Genomic DNA, 16,636 nt, shown 5'->3' with positions numbered 1-16,636 from the left:
CGAGGCCTTTTATTTGTGGGCAGACTGCCATTGATGTAAAAAGAGTTAAACCCTTCATTTTACTTTAAAGATGTAAGCCTGCGGGCAATTTATTTAGTTATGTACATGTTGCATTTAATTTGCGTTTCGAATGAGAGAATCTTTATTTATTCTTACAAATGATGTAAAGAGTTTTCGCATGTTATCTCTGAAATTGAATAAACTTAATGAATTTGGTAATGGTTTCCGAGTAATAAAGCGTGGGGTGTGACACCCTAAGATCTAGAGCAGAGCTAAGAATAAGCAACTCCATCACATCTTCTTTGAATCTGTTGTTCAATTCTTGCAATTGAGAATCACATATAATTGTAAAAATATCAACCCGAAAATGGTGCTCAATAGTAATGTGATCTCTTTGGTGACAAGCATGACCTCTACTAGATGTGTAACGAGCACTCATATCAGGAATATCTATGTCATATTTTCCACAAAATAGTTGAATATTCTCCAACAAAGGAATCCATCCATCTTCTCTATATATTTGAACAAGTGATTTTGTAGTTGACACTAGATGCATTACATTCAATATATCTTGGGATTTACGTTGCAAAGCTTGGCAAAGATCATTAGTAGTCCCCATAATATCTCTCATAAGATGTAAGATAAACACAAACTCAAAAGATGTAATCTTATCATAAACTCCATCTGCATCTGCACGTTGAGTAGAAATGGCTCCATCATTGATGGCATTACTTAAGATTGAACAAGTTGCACCAAACTTATTTATCAAACTGGAAATAGATCCCAAGTGAGAACCCCATCGAGTATCTCCAGCCTGTTTCAATGTCCCAACTTGATTTTTGCCTTTACTAGTTTCAACTTCATCAATGGCAAGTTTTGCTGCAATTTCTTCAGCTTGAGCAACTTTTAACTGATCATACCCTTTACAAGAAGAGCCACATAGATTAACAGTAAGAGCCAGATAAGAAAAAAATTGGGCAACAGGTATAACCTCTCTTGCTGTCGCTACTAATGCTAATTGGAGTCAATGGGCAAAGCAATGAACATAATAAGGCCTGCAACCCAATCCACTCTCCACGCATATTACTAGCACCATCATACCCTTGACCACGAATATTTTGCGCACTGAGATTATGACGAGATAGGACAATACATATTTCTTCTTTCAAAGTTGCTAATGTTGTATCCGATACATGAACTATGTCAAAAGAACGCTCCTTTATAAAACCATCTTTATCAACAAATCTTAAAACAATGGCCATTTGCTCCCTCTTTGATTCATCTCGAGCTTCATCCACTATAATGCAAATTTTGCTTCATCAATCTCCTCACGAATGAATCTTTGTATTTTGTCAAAGAAAATACTAAAAATCTCTTTTTGAATTCGATGTGAGTAGTATGAAGCATTTTGATGAGCTTTGTGTAACACAACATCTGCAACATCCGCATTATAAGATGCCAAGAGCTTTATCAATTCAATAACATTCCCTCGATTTTAGAATCATGACTTTCATCACGACCTCTAAATGCACAAGCTTGAAATGTAAGCCATTTGATAGCATCTATTGTAGTCTTCAACCGCAAACGGTTTTTTGCAACTTGTTGAGAAGTTTGTTTCTCAACTATCTTCTCAATGTGTTGTGCTTGATTTGGTAAAGCAAATCTGTGTGATGAGTATTAAATCATGGCAAGATTCAACTCAAGTGTGGGGCAGGTTACACGTGAGTATTATTTTTTTATTTTATTTTATTTTATTTAGTTATAACCAAACAATTAAAAAATTTGGGCCCTAATCAGACGAAAATGACTTTAACATATTAACAAATAAATTCTCAATTATTTTAACATTACTAAATTTAAAATAAAAAGTAATCATACTTAAAAAATAAATTATTATTATTATTATTATTTTTAGTATTTATCAAAAAAATAATTAAAATTTTTAGTTATTTAGGGGGTGGCGGTTCTTAAACTTTTTGCAAAAACTTTGGGATGGCGAACCTATATAATTTAAAAATATTTATAATTTTAATACTATATCCAGGGGTTTTTTCAAAACTTTAGGGGGGCGGTCGCCCCTACCAGCCCCCTCCCCCCCCTCGGTCCATCATTGGATACTCTATAGATGTAAATTTAGGCCGAATCAAATATATCAATTATGATCTTGTGTAACGTTTGATAATTGGTTTGACTTAATCCGTAAGAATTCTTTAATTTTTGTTGACACAATCACATTTATAATATTTTTTTTTTGTAAGAAAAATAAGTCAAAGGATAAACTATCAATAGGTTTGTTGGCACCAAAAACTTAAATTCTCTGTCGACAGGCAAATCAAAGAACATGAGCATGAATAATAAGGGTCCAAAAATAGTGGACATGAAGATATTGGCCTAAAAAGGAAGATTAGGGGCACGGCACAATAGTGCCAATTCCAAAGGGAAAGGAAGTTTTTTGCAGTTGCAGCAGTCATGGATCATAGGCAAATGGAAGACATCAACAAATGGATATGTGGCAGCATGGTATGACCAGTGAAGCAATATAACAGCTGGATATTCAAAGAGAGAAAGACTTTCAACCAAATTCACAACACTAGTAAAATCTAGGAGTATATTAGTTTACCATACGAGTAGTTCTTACACTTAGGAGTAGTTTACCAGTTAATCTTTGTAACCAGTACCTTGAACTTTGTCGATTGTAATGCTTGATACTTGTAATTTGATTCTTGTGATTAAGTGGCAAGTTTTAAGGTTATTAATCCAAATTCCAGTGTGTTTGATCTTTTTTCTTAACATTACAACATCCAAAAAAGTTCTTAAATTTGTTAAAATATAGGATACCAACCACAGTTGCTTGATCATATTGTTTGTTTGTGAAAGTTGGACTTTCTGTCGAATCTCCTCTTTTCATTTCACCCAAACTAAATTTTTGTTCTTAATAGTTAAACTTAATTCCCATGAAGTCATATTGAAAAAATAAGTCCTGCCAAATTGTCGCTAAAAATAATTTTTTGTGATATTTTTTACATATGTCGTTAAAAATAGACAATTAGTGAATTTTTTTATCACGATTTTCGTAAATTGTGGCTAAAACTTGCAATAATTGACGTTTTTCTGTGATAAAATTTCAAATTGTCCCTAAAAAAATTAGTGACATTTTTTTGTGATAGTTTTTTAAACTGTCGCTAAAACATATAATTAATGACAAATTTTGTGACAATTTTCAAACTGTCGTTGAAAATTAACAATTAATGATATTTTTCAATAGTGTTTGATGAAAAATGCCATTAATTATCGTAAGACCTATTAGATAATAAATCCACTTATTAAGACCTACATGTAGGTCCCCCTAAGCCAAATACATTGATTATAAAATAAAGATCTTCAGTCGATCTGGATCCCCAAATAAGTAGTTAATTTATGTTTTGTATACTGTAAGTAAAATTACACTAAATATTTGGACATAAACTCTCAAAATAAATAACAAAAAAAAAAAAAAAAAACGGTATGCCAACATTCTAGTTCTTTTTTTTTTTTTTTTAAGGGGATCATTGACAAATACAAAAATAAAGAAAAATAAAGGCGCTCAGATCGAAAGTTTAAAATTGAATTTTCTTTGATCAATGATCCAAGTGCTGGAATAGTTTGTTCATAAGGACAAGTTGAAACAAAATGACCAAAATACCCTTCTTTACATATACATCATACATACGCTTCAAGCCCTAAACAACTCATTCCATCTCTCTCTCCCTTCTCTCTCTCTCTCTTCTCCGTTTTATCTCTTCATCGTCGATTCATCGACCTTGTTGCATTGCCGCCATCACCACTGCCATGCCACTGCCACACCACCACCACTACTACTACCACCACCACCACCACCACCACCATCATCTCCAATCTCCTTCAATCCCCTTCTTTATAAATACATTATACATATGCTTTAAGCCCTAAACAACTCACTCTATCTCTCTCTCTTCCCTCTCTCTCTCTCTCTTTCTCTCTCTCTCTCTTTTCTTCATCTTATCTCTTCATCATCGATTCATCGACCTTGTTACACCGCCGCCATCGCCACTGCTGCACCACCACCACCACCATCATCTCCAATCTCCTCCAATCTAGAAACTAGTTCTCCAGATCAATCTTCGCCATCCGCTACTAATTGAATCCATTGAGATGCTCAGGTTCCAGTAGATCTACACATATTGAGTGCATTCAGTTTTGTAGCAACACAAATCTGAGGATAATAATGATGTTGGTGGCTTTTCGATGGCCGGAGATGATGTCGATGACACTTAGTCTAATTCAAAGTCGTATATATAGTTGTATATATGTTTTTTTTCTCTTGACGAAAGTTGTCATATTTTGATCAAATTTTGAAAATTTGTTTGGTTATATATTTTGAAAGGGTACTGTTGGGCTCGTGGGGGCCTACCACGAGTCCCGTTTTGATAATCTGAACCATTGTGTAGAACTCGTCGAGTACTATATGCCTGTAAAAAAATCATGTTGATCAGATATCGATAGTTATGTGATCAAATCAGTTTTGTATAGAAAAGAAAAAAAAAATGGACGGTGAAAAAATAAATGGTTGACAGAAATCTGATATGATGAGATAGATATCGATATCCGATCAATGTAATTTTTTACAAGTATATAGTACTCGACAATTTCTACACATTGAACGGTTTAGATTATCGAAACAGGACCAATGGTGGGCCCTTACGGGCCAAACAGTACCTTTGAAGCTTAGTCCATTTTGAAAATAGTTTTGGAGTTTGGGATGATCTAATTTTTTTTATTTTTTATTTTTCTAATTGATTAGATAGGAATGAACGAAAAAGTGATTAAGAATAAGAAATGAGAGAGAAAAAATGATTGATTGATGTGTAATGAAGAGAAAAGTGATTTTGAAATATTTTTCTAAAAATTTTCAACAAACATGTTTTTGGAAATTTTTTTTCTTCAAAAACATATTTTGAGCAAACCAAACATGCTCAAAAAATTTAGAGACAAAATTACACTTTAAGGATAAAATATTTTAATTTTTAAAAGTGTTATTGTTGTATTTTTAATAACAAAATTAGATCTTTATTGATGAATTGCTATTCTTTTGTGACTAAAACTTTTGTCTCAAAAAAAATACATATTTGGCACCAAATTAATTTGCTCTTAACAATGTATTTATTAGTGATATTTTAAAAAATAATTAGCCAAAGTTATTTTTAATTTTATTTTTTTGGATGACTTCTTGACTATTGGTCTCCAAATATTTTTTGCGATAAAATTTTTACTTTTGAAAATAAAATAAAAATTGGTCCATAAAACTTCTATAGGTTAGTGAAAACTTAAAAAACAAATAATAGTAAATTATTAAGCCTTCATTTGGAATGTGGATTGGCTTTTTAACTTTTTCAATTTTTTGTTATTTTAGCCTAAGGCTAAAATATCTCATTTGGGATAGGCTTTTTGACTTTTTTGACTTTTGTGAGAGAAAAAATGAAATGATTATGGTTTGAATGTGACATTTTGTCTTATTGGACTAAAAATCTTATTTTGTCTTTTTGTGACTAAAATGACCCAAACCCAACCCAAACCTTCTTTCCAAACGGACCCCAAAGGTCATGGTAGTCATTGGGTGAAACTGGATTGTTGAATAAAAAAATAATTACTATTCAAATTTAAAAATTAGATTCACTTTTTAAACTCAATAATATGATAATCAATTGAAATATTTAAAAAAAAAAAAATTCTTATATATTTAATTATTAGTCAATTATCTCTTATATATATATATATATTTTAAATGGAATCTTTTTCTAATATAAGAAATGGATTTGTATATTATTTTTTATGAAAAAAAATAATTTGATAACGCGTTGTTATGCCTTTGCAAGTGGCAACTTCATTTTTGGGTTGGGAAGTTTAATGGAAGCCAATCTTTTGTTTTTTGTTCGTTGCTTTGAATGAAATGTCATTTTAGTTTTTATAGTTTTAATTTAAATAATTCAGTTGTTATATTTTAATTTTATTGTAATGTGATCTCACTATCATGTGTTGCTAAAATTTTAAATAAAAAAATCATGTGTAAAACTAGATAGACCAAAGTAAAATTCAAAACAAACTACAAGAACGATCGGTATAATACCCTGTTAGTCTCTATAATTTGTTTTGAATTTCACCTTGATCCCTGAATTTTACACATAAATTGTTTTTCATTTCAAATACTAATCATAAGTGATGGAGGGATAATATTGTAACAAAATTTTAAGTGATGGAGGGATAATAGAGCTAGCACTCGTGAATGAATACATGGTTTGGTTACTACTGCAGAATTATGTTAAATTGACGAATTTTACGAATTTGCATATGCATCTGGGAGTATGAGCTTGAGAGAGGTACAATACTTACAAATTGACGAATTTTACGTTTCATCAATTTGTATATATACATATGGAAATTATTAACACATTATACTAACATATTGTAGGTGTCAAATGCATCTAGTGGGCAACAAGCTTCAAAAGAAAATGAATAGGTATGCCACTCTGCTCTTCAAAAGGAAATTATTGACACATTATACTAACCTATTTCTCTGCTTTTAATGAATGTTTGTTTATATATGGAGTGGGGTCCTTAGAGCTTGCTGGTAATCTTCCCTTAGTTTAATGCAAATACCATAAGTCCTTTGCTGTTGATCAATTCTTTTTCCCAGAAGAATAAATAAAATTAAAAAAAAAACTATCCACCAAGTATTTATGAATTTAGTCAAATTGATGGGCCGTTCCATATGTATTTGGATCTTGAAAGCTTAGTTTAATTAAATGGTAGAAATTTATGATGAACAGGCTTTGCTATTGATAGTTGAATTGTTGTTGAATATTTACTTCAAAGTTGCAAGCCTTTGAAAAATACCAGTGGATGATGGCTTTGAATTCTCTCTAACACACACACATGGTTGAAATTGTCACCATTCGCTTCAGATGAAGTGACTTAGAAAGAAGCATGTTAGTGTTGGTCATTATAGTTATGTTGGATGATGTGGGCTTTCATATAATTATTGTAAGCATCGGAATTAGTGGAATGTTGGACCTATGGGCTTCTTTTTTTCTGAATTAAGAAATATACATAAATCATAACCTTCCTATGGCAGATTGTTAGTTGCATTGATGGTGCTTATTATTTCCGACACATGGGCAACTCTTTTGATAAAAGGTTTCCAAAATTCTTCATTGCTAATTCTTGAATTACATAGTGAAGTCAGGAACTTGATGTGAACTTCTAAATAGTGAAGTCAAATTTCTTCTTGTTGTTTTGGTATTAATCTATGCTAGGACAAAGATTATGTTAATCATGTTCATTTTTCAAATTCTTTGGTTTATTCATTAATCTGATTGGATTGGGTGACCATTTTCTTGTCTATTTATTTGTGCAAATTACGAATTGGCATCTATATTTTTGTACTTTACTCCAAGCAAAAGAATTTAGAGAATGAACTTTTTTTTTTCTCTTGACAATTTCTTTTCAAATAGTTTTATTTTTATTATTTCAAGTTAAACTGCATTAAATTTTCAAGTCACGTGTATATGTTTTTGCAGGTTTTGTTGAGGGAGTAGTTGATATAATCGAGCGGCTGATGTTTGGGAGCCAAACTGAGATTATGTTGCTCTTTCTTTTCTTTTCTTTTCTTTTCTTCTTTTTTTTTTCTTTTTCTTTCTTCTTTTTTTTTTTTTTTTTGAGGACTTGAATCTTTTAGCACAATATATTTTAAGGATGGTTGATGGATATTTCTTTGCATGTATGAAAGTTTATATTTTGTTTGCACACTCATATGTGAATGTATTTCTATTATGAGTTTAAATTAATTTGTTAATTTTGTTATTTTTTATTAAAAAAAATTGTTAGGTGTTTGCAATTGATTTTTTTGTTGTAATAAACGTATATATGATTTTATTATAAAAATAATTATTTGCGACGGTAAAAAAGAAGTCGCTAAAAGTGTTTTTGAATATTTTTTTTTTTTTTTGTTGCGACGGCAAAATAGCTGTTGTAAAAAGTAGGTTAGGCAGTCGCAAATAGTTTGCGACTGTTATTTTGCGGTCGCAAAAAGTATTTGCCACCCCCACATTCGTGACCCTCATTTGCTGTCGCATGGGCCGTCGCAAAAAGTCTTTTGCGACTGTTTTTTTATTATTTGCGACGGCTTGTAGCGGTCGCAAAAAGTACTTTTTTTAGTAGTGTTAGATTCACTTTTTAAACTCAATAATATGATAATCAATTAAAATATTTAAAATATTTTTTTTCTGAAATCTTTAATTATTAGTCAATTATCTCTTATACATTTTTCTTTTTAAAATGGAACATTTTTCTAATATAAGAAATGGATTTGTATATTATTTTTTATGAATAAAATAATTTGATAACGCGTTGTTATGTCTTTGCAAGTGGCAGCTTCATTTTTGGATTGGAAGTTAACTAGAAGCCGATCTTTTGTTTTTTGTTCATGTTGGCTACATATTTTGTAAAAGCCAGTTACAGTTCGACACGTGGCAGAGTAAGGGTAATAAAGGAAGGTTATTCAAGCCTTTAATCCTGATCGTACACGTGGCAATAAATATTGGTCCTCACATGATCTGAGTAACACTAGATCAATAACAGGATGCAAGATGACATATCTTCAACGGTTACTCATATTCAAATTCAAGTACAAGAGGGAAGCTCAACTGCCAGTAATGGCGTAATGGACCTACTTGTAAGGAAGCATGATCAGCGATCATGGAGGAGCAGTTCGACGGTTCGAAGTGCAGTTCGAAGGTCATCACTGACGAGTATAAATAGCAGGGCAGCCCCCAGAGAAAAAAAGGGGACTCAGATCATACAAATCAGTCATTTACTTCATATATTTTCTTTTCCAGTCTTTTACATTTCCAGTCTTTAAATACCTGTTCTTTAAATACCTGCACTTTAAATACCCGCACTGTACTTCGATTCATAGGAGTAGCTTCAAGTAGATTCAAGTAGATTGCTGTTGTAAACCTCTCCGAGGCTGAGTTTGGACCATTGTAAGTGTTCATTTTTATGAAATACTTCAATTGTTCTTCGTATTACTGTTATTTCTCTTAATTTCTCCTAAGTCAAGCCACCAGTAAAAGTCCTCTTCATTGAGGCTGAAAAGAACTAAAACACAATCGTCTGATAATTGGTTGGCAATCACAATTTCTGTAAGGACTGATTGATCCTTGCTGGCACGCTCACATTTACAAAAATACCCTTCGAAAAGCCAAAAAGCCAACATATATTTTTGGCACGCCCAGTGGGACATAATTAAAAATGGCTAGAAGAAGACGACAAGGAGAAAATGAACGCTTGGAAGAAGGCGTGGAAGGAGAGGTAGAAATACCAAATCCAGAGGATAATGTGGTAACACATCCTGTGGAAACTCCTATATTGTCAGAACCTATGGTCGAACAGACTAGTACTTCTGGACAAGAACCATATGTTCATATTACTGGACGAAACCAAGGAATTGGACCATCCACTGTGCCATTTACTCAACCAACAAATCCATGGGATGGTTTAGTAAATGCCATGGGACAACAATTAATGAACACAATGGAAAGGTGGGCAGCATCCTTTTTGGATCGAATGAATAACCACCAACCCACAAACACAAGACACACGGAGGAAGTTGTAAATGTCCCCCAACAAAGATTGGCTAGAGAAAAACAGCCTATGCAAGTTAATGGACATTCTAACGGTCAAACTAGTACCCAAAACTTTGAAAGACCATCACCTCAGTCTTGGTATGAACCCATTTCAAGGCCTATAGCAGGCCAAAATGCCTCAGTACTTAATAATGAAGCCACACAAGTTGGTGGATCTGGCCAAATACAAGAAACCGGCATAAGAATGGTTACAAATCCCATGTTCGAAGCCATACCTGGCACAAGGGGGTACACTAATCCCTTATTCGAATTTACACCCGGGGGGTTGGAGGGTTTTCCTACAAATGGCAGAGACACAACACCTGTTCCAGCACCTTTTGCAGGTCCTTTCGCAGGTCATGCTCAAAGAGGTTACCCATACCCTCAACAGCAACTTGCACCGCAAGGACAACCAGCCCCAAATTTACCACCTTATGGACCAAGAGGACCACAAGCACAAGTTTGTCCACCAAATCCTGTGTTTGCCCCTCCAGTAGTGGTTCAGCAGGCACAAAATATGGTCCCTAGAGACCAGATTGCTGATATTGTTAGGGAGATATGTGGACCAATGGCTCGGGGGGTCCAGATTCTTATATACAGAAAACCATACTCAGAATGGGTGGATAGGGTACATGAATACCCAAGGGGATTCAGGATACCAGATTTTACCCTTTTTTATGGGGCTGGAAATCAATCAACGATAGAACATATTGCTAGGTTTGCTGCTCAATGCGGTGAATTTACTAACCATGACTATATGAAACTGAGATTATTTCCAAATTCCCTAACAGGTGGAGCATTTGTATGGTACATCAACCTTACACCTGGCTCCATTCAAAATTGACAACAAATGGAAGAGGCATTTCATGCCCAATTCTTCCAATCAGAGCTAGAAGTATCTATGGCAGATTTAGCTAGATTGAGTCAAAGGCCTGAAGAAAAGGCTACTCAGTTTATTGCCAGATTTAAAAGGGCTCGAAATAAATGTAGAGTCATCCTGCCAGAGCCAGAATTCGTCAGATTGGCTCAAAATGGTTTAGAATTCAGGCTTCGAAAGAAGTTTGATTCAACTGAATTCAGAGATTTGGTCGAACTGACCTATAAGGTGTCTCGATATGAAGCATTATTAGAAGAGGAACAAGATCGAAATAATGCATCATATAAGACATATTATAGAGATCCTAATTATGAAATAGATGCAGCAGAGATTGTAGGCAAAGAACCTGTAATCTGTGAAGCATTAATTCATAAGGATACAACTATAGACCATCAGTTTAAAAAGAAAGACTTTCACAGAAAATACTCTTTCGATTTAACAAAAGCAGATGACATCTTTGATCATTTGCTCGCAGCTAATTTCCTTAAGTTACCTAAAGGAGTAAAACTACCATCTCCAGATGAACTGAAAGGAAAAGTATACTGTAAATGGCATAATTCTTGGTCTCACTCGACTAAAAACTGCATTGTTTTTCGAGACAGGATCCAAGAACAGATTCGAAAAGGAAGTTTGAAGTTCTCAGCTAAAACAGAAAAAGCCATGGGAATTGACAGTGATCCCTTTCCAGAAGTTGGAGAGGCAGCAGCCAATGTCATTACATCAGACTTCCAGAACTTGTCCTTGACAGAATTGGAGGAAGTCAATGTGCAGATGCATGTTGCTAATCAAACCAACATTAAGAAGAATACTAGAAGCCCACCAGTTATTGAACAGGGTTTCTCGCACCAGATGGAACGTTCTAATGAAGAATCACTGGATGATGATTCTTTAGAAGCAGCGGTGATGCAGAGAATGTGCCCCAGGTGCAGACTCAGTTACAAGTGGTTGAAGGGGCTTCCAACTGATGGGAAGCAATACTACAGGGATGTTCAGAGACGTCCTAAGTCAACCAATGCTTACAACAAAAGGCCGTATCCGGCTAGTGATAGGCAGAGACCACCAGTGGTTGAGCCTGTGGTGAACAGAATGCATGACAAAGGCAAGAAGCTCTTGCATGAATCCAGGCCACATAACTATTATAGAATGGAGAGTAGCCATTCTGAAAGAAAACTGGAGAGAGGTTCAGTTCATGGAATCAAAGCCAGAGATTGGCCCCCTAGACCAGCTTCATGCAGGACAGAAAATGGTCACCCTTATCGAAGGTCTGAATCAGATTCAAAACATGAGGACAAAACCAAGCACTTACCTTCACGGCCAGTTTCGAAGATGGCTTCGAAGGTGGAAAAAGGCAGGTCAGCATTTGAATCAGCAAGCTCATGGGTACCTGGAGTCCCAGACTGGTTTGTAATGCAAAACAAACCTAGGGAATTGCCTGTTCGAGGAGATGTTGTAAACCAAGGCAGGATGATCAGGCCTCCTATGGTGGCTCCGAATAACTGGGTGCTGCTTAAACACCCAAAGACGAGGGAACCAGGCATGGTCCCAGTCATCTCAAGATCACAGAGGAGAAAAATTCAGCGCAGGTACACCCAGTACCAGAAAGATCTGAAGGGTGGAGAAAATTCTTCACCAGTCAAAACGGAAGGAAGGAAGAACCCAAAGTCAGACCATGCTCCAAAGCCGGTTCCACAGAGCAAAGTGGTCTGCAGCCGAGAACAATTGGCTAAGGTTCATGCCGAACTAACAGCCAGAGAGAAGTCTAGTTTAGCTGGTTTGGAGAAGACTCTGATGGAGAGTGATGGTGAGACGGAAGAAGAGATTGGCACAAGCCAAAAGAAAGAAATGATGGAAGAGGAGATGTTCGAAGCCTTCATGGCTGAACAAACGTTTCTGACTGAAGAGCCAGTTGAGAAAGATCCTTCGAAGGGATCAGTTAGCAATGAAATACCAGAATGCATCATACAGGATGTTTCTGAGGGAGTCGACCAAAGTAACCAAGAGGGGAAACAAGTACAGCCAGCCATCCAGTTTGGCTCGTTTCCCCCAGTATCAGTGAACATGGTACACATACTACCACAGGAATTCCAAGCTAGAGATGAAAATCAAGAGGGGCAGGAAGCTGATCCAGTTCAGATCTCTAGTGAAGACTCACAAGCAAGTATGGTGCAAGATAATTTCGAAATGGTTACCCCGATGGAAGATGAATATGAAAGTGAGGAAGTGGTAAGCATCAATCTATCGTATCCATTTGAGTACCCCTTGAATTCGATGACGCAGCACGTCAAACCTTTGTACATCAAGGCTTTCTTTGATGGGATACAACTGAACCGAGTCCTGATAGACAATGGGGCAGCAGTAAACCTACTCCCAAAATCTTCTTTGAAGAAATTAGGAAAAAAGAATCCCAGGTTGATACCAACCAGCACAACCATTGCTGGTTTTGCTGGAGATAAGCAAATGGCTCAGGGGATTCTACCCATTAATTTAAGTGTGGGAACCAGGGATTGTATGACAGCATTCTTCGTAATCGACAGTAATGCTAAATACAATGCTTTGCTTGGAAGGGATTGGATCCACACTAACAAATGTGTGCCTTCTTCTTTACATCAGAAAATCATGATGGCTTTAGGCAATGGAGAGACAGAGGAAATCGATGCAGATCCTCAATCCTTCATAGCCTGTGCAGACTTTGCGGAGGCTAAATTGTATATTGAGGGAGTGACACCACTCAGTATACTGATGAAAGATGACAGTTCAGCCGAAGTAACGGCTGATGAGGAGGTGACACACCTGAAGCACTTAGTCCAAGAAAGTGCTGATGAAGAGGTTGTCCTTAGAGATGACAATGATGCCTGGTTATAGGCAAAGAGAGGAACCACAAGAAGCCAAGTCTTTGGCTTTGATTAAATTTTCAGCATTGGATATAAAAGCAATAGTCCAGAAAGTTCAGGAGCAAGAGAGAGAGGCCATGATAATTGGTTGCAAACAGCAGAAGCAACAGGCTAGAGTCTTGACTCTTGGTAAGTACTGTGCCTTGGACATTGAAACAAAAGTCCAGGAGATACAGGAAGAGGAAGCCTTGTGGACAGATTTTGTCTATGAAGAGGAGGGCAGAGATATTGAATTGAAGAACCTGGGGGCAGAACCAAGCTTGAAGATCACTTCAAAGGTAGAAGAAACCAGAGGGAGTTCTCATGCACAAGACCCTTTAGAAGAAGTAAATCTAGGGGAAGGTTCTGTACAACAGCCCACTTATATAAGTGCTTGTTTGAATGCTCTGGACAGAAACCAGCTATTGGTTGTTCTGAAGAAATACAAAGATTGCTTTGCATGGTCTTATAATGAACTACCAGGATTGGATAGGTCATTAGTGGAACATAGGCTCCCCATGAAGCCTAATTTCAAGCCTTACAAGCAGAAACCAAGGAGGATGAGTCCAGAAGTAATTCAGAAGGTTAAGGAAGAGATCCTTAGACTCCTTAAGGCAGGTTTTATTAGAACAGCCAGGTATGTCGAGTGGCTATCTAATATTGTGCCTGTAGTCAAGAAGAATGGCAAAATGAGGGTATGTATCGATTTCAGAAATTTAAATCTGGCGACTCCCAAAGATGAGTACCCTATGCCTATAGTGGACTTGCTGATGGACAGCTCAGCAGGTCACCAAGTCTTGTCAATGATGGATGGGCATTCCGGCTATAACCAAATCTGCATTGCAGAGGAAGATATCCACAAGACAGCATTCAGATGTCCTGGGAATATTGGCACCTTTGAATGGGTTAAAATGCCATTTGGTCTAAAGAATGCTGGAGCTACATATCAAAGAGCCATGAACACTATCTTTCATGATCTTATTGGAGGATATTTGGAATGTTATATTGATGACATTGTGGTTAAATCCCAATCCATGGAAGAGCACCTGTTTCACTTAGAAGCAGCTTTTGAAAGGATGAGGAAGTTCAAGTTAAAGCTCAATCCTCTTAAATGTGCTTTTGGTGTATCATCTGGAAATTTCTTGGGCTATGTTGTTCACAAGAAAGGAATACAGATTGATCAGAATAAAGCCAAAGCAATCATTGAAGCCAAACCCCCATCAAGTAAGAAAGAATTACAAAGGTTCCTTGGGCAGGTTAACTTTCTTCGAAGGTTCATTTCTAACACTACAGGGAAAACTAAAGTATTTTCTTCCTTGTTAAGGCTGAAAGATGAAGAGGAATTTGTGTGGATAGCAGAGCATCAAATTGCTTTCGAAGGTATCAAGGCCTACTTGGCTAACCCTCCAGTGCTGATGCCACCAAAGGGGAACAAGCCCTTGAAGTTGTACATAGCCGCAGCAGAGGATTCATTGGGAGCTTTCTTAGCCCAAGACAATGAAGGAGGCAAGGCGCAAGCTATTTATTACCTTAGTAGGTTTTTAAATTCTTGTGAATGTAAATATTCAGCTGTTGAAAAGCTGTGTCTTGCTTTGTATTTTGCTGCAATAAAATTAAGATATTATCTTTTGCCTACAACTGTCTTGGTAATTGCAACCACAGATTTGGTTAAATATATGCTATCTAGACCAATGTTGAGGGGAAGAATTGGCAAATGGATGCTTGTCTTATCAGAATTTCATCTAGAATATGTCCCTCAAAGGGCAGTAAAAGGGCAGGTTTTAGCCAATTTCTTGGCAGATCATCCATCTCAAACAGAGAGCCAGGAGATAATGGAACTTGGTATGGCCAGTGTTGAGCCATGGCAAATGTGGTTCGATGGGTCGAAAGCAAATGGGTTAATTGGAATTGGTATTGTAATCAAGTCTCCACAGGGGACAGAAACTACCCATGGTTTTAGAGTAGATGAAGCTACCTGTTCCAATAACCAGGCTGAATATGAAGCCTTAATTGTGGGATTAGAGATTCTTATTGGATTACAAGTACATGCAGTTGACATATTTGGAGATTCTCAATTGGTGGTTAACCAAGTGAAAGGAATTTTCAAGTGTCAAAGCATAAGTATCCTGCCATATTATGTTGTTGCATTACATTTGCTTTCTCAGTTTCAAATAGCAAATGTAACCCATGTTCCAAGATTCTTGAACACTAGAGCCAATGATGTGGCTCAAAAGGCTTCAAACTTCAAGAGAAGGGATAATACCCAAAGGGACATAAGCCAAACAACATATCAGAGATTAATACAACCTTTGAATAAAAGGAATGTGATCTTGGAAGTCAATCATAATGACTTACAAGAATAAGATTGGAGGCATCCAATAAAGCAGTACTTGACTGGTCCATCTTCGAAGGCCAGTAGAAAAGTTAAATTGCAGTCTATGCAATATATGATATATGGTAATGCTCTCTACAAAAGGGGGGGGGGAGATGGCTTATTGTTAGAATGTCTAGGCCCGAAAGAAGCATTAACAGCCATGGCTGAGGTTCATGAAGGCATCTGTGGTGCTCATCAACCTGGTGTAAAAATGAGGTGGTTGCTTCGAAGGCATTCCTATTATTGGCCAACCATCCTTAAAGACTGCATAGAATATGCAAAGGGGTGTCAGGCATGTCAAAGGCATGGCACAATAAGGCACGTGCCCATAACTGACCTACATGCAGTAGTGAAGCCTTGGCCATTCAGAGGGTGGGCCATGGATATGATGGAAAAAATACACCCACCTTCTTCGAAGCATCATTGTTTCATTCTAGTGGCCACTGACTACTTCACTAAATGGGTCGAAGCTAAGCCACACAAGGCTGTAGACCAAACAGAGGTTATTGGTTTTATTAAAGATTTGATCCATAGATTTGGCATCCCGCAAACCATAACAGTTGATAATGGAACTGTGTTTGATGGGAAGATGGTGAAGGCTTTTGTGGCAGAATTTGGAATTAGCCTTGTTAATTCCACACCCTATTATGCACAAGCTAATGGTCAAGCTGAGTCATCCAATAAGTCCTTGAAAAAAGGAATACAAAAGGTTGTGGATGACAATCCCAGGGATTGGCATAACCTATTATTGGATGTTCTGTGGGCATATAGAACCTCACCGAGGTCAAGCACAGGAGTCATTCCCTATGCCTTGGTG

The 16,636-nt window shown here is 36.4% G+C and overlaps 1 protein-coding gene across 1 annotated transcript; it reads right to left on the bottom strand.

Annotated features, from left to right (window-relative positions):
* Positions 1–291: 291 nt before the first annotated feature.
* Positions 292–1,262, bottom strand: LOC145805381 (uncharacterized). The gene is made up of 3 exons (XM_082900502.1): positions 992–1,262; positions 412–921; positions 292–308 (listed from the first exon to the last, which is right to left on the bottom strand). The coding sequence occupies exons 1-3, from the start codon at positions 1,260–1,262 to the stop codon at positions 292–294; spliced, it is 798 nt and encodes a 265-aa protein (XP_082756628.1).
* Positions 1,263–16,636: the final 15,374 nt, after the last annotated feature.

This window comes from Camellia sinensis, chromosome 13, assembly GCF_055761805.1.
Source record: "Camellia sinensis isolate YWXY chromosome 13, ASM5576180v1, whole genome shotgun sequence".
In the NCBI taxonomy this organism is placed as follows: Eukaryota; Viridiplantae; Streptophyta; class Magnoliopsida; order Ericales; family Theaceae; genus Camellia; species Camellia sinensis.
Note: the sequence above shows the minus strand (reverse complement) of the source record. Positions and strands in the feature narration are given on the sequence as shown.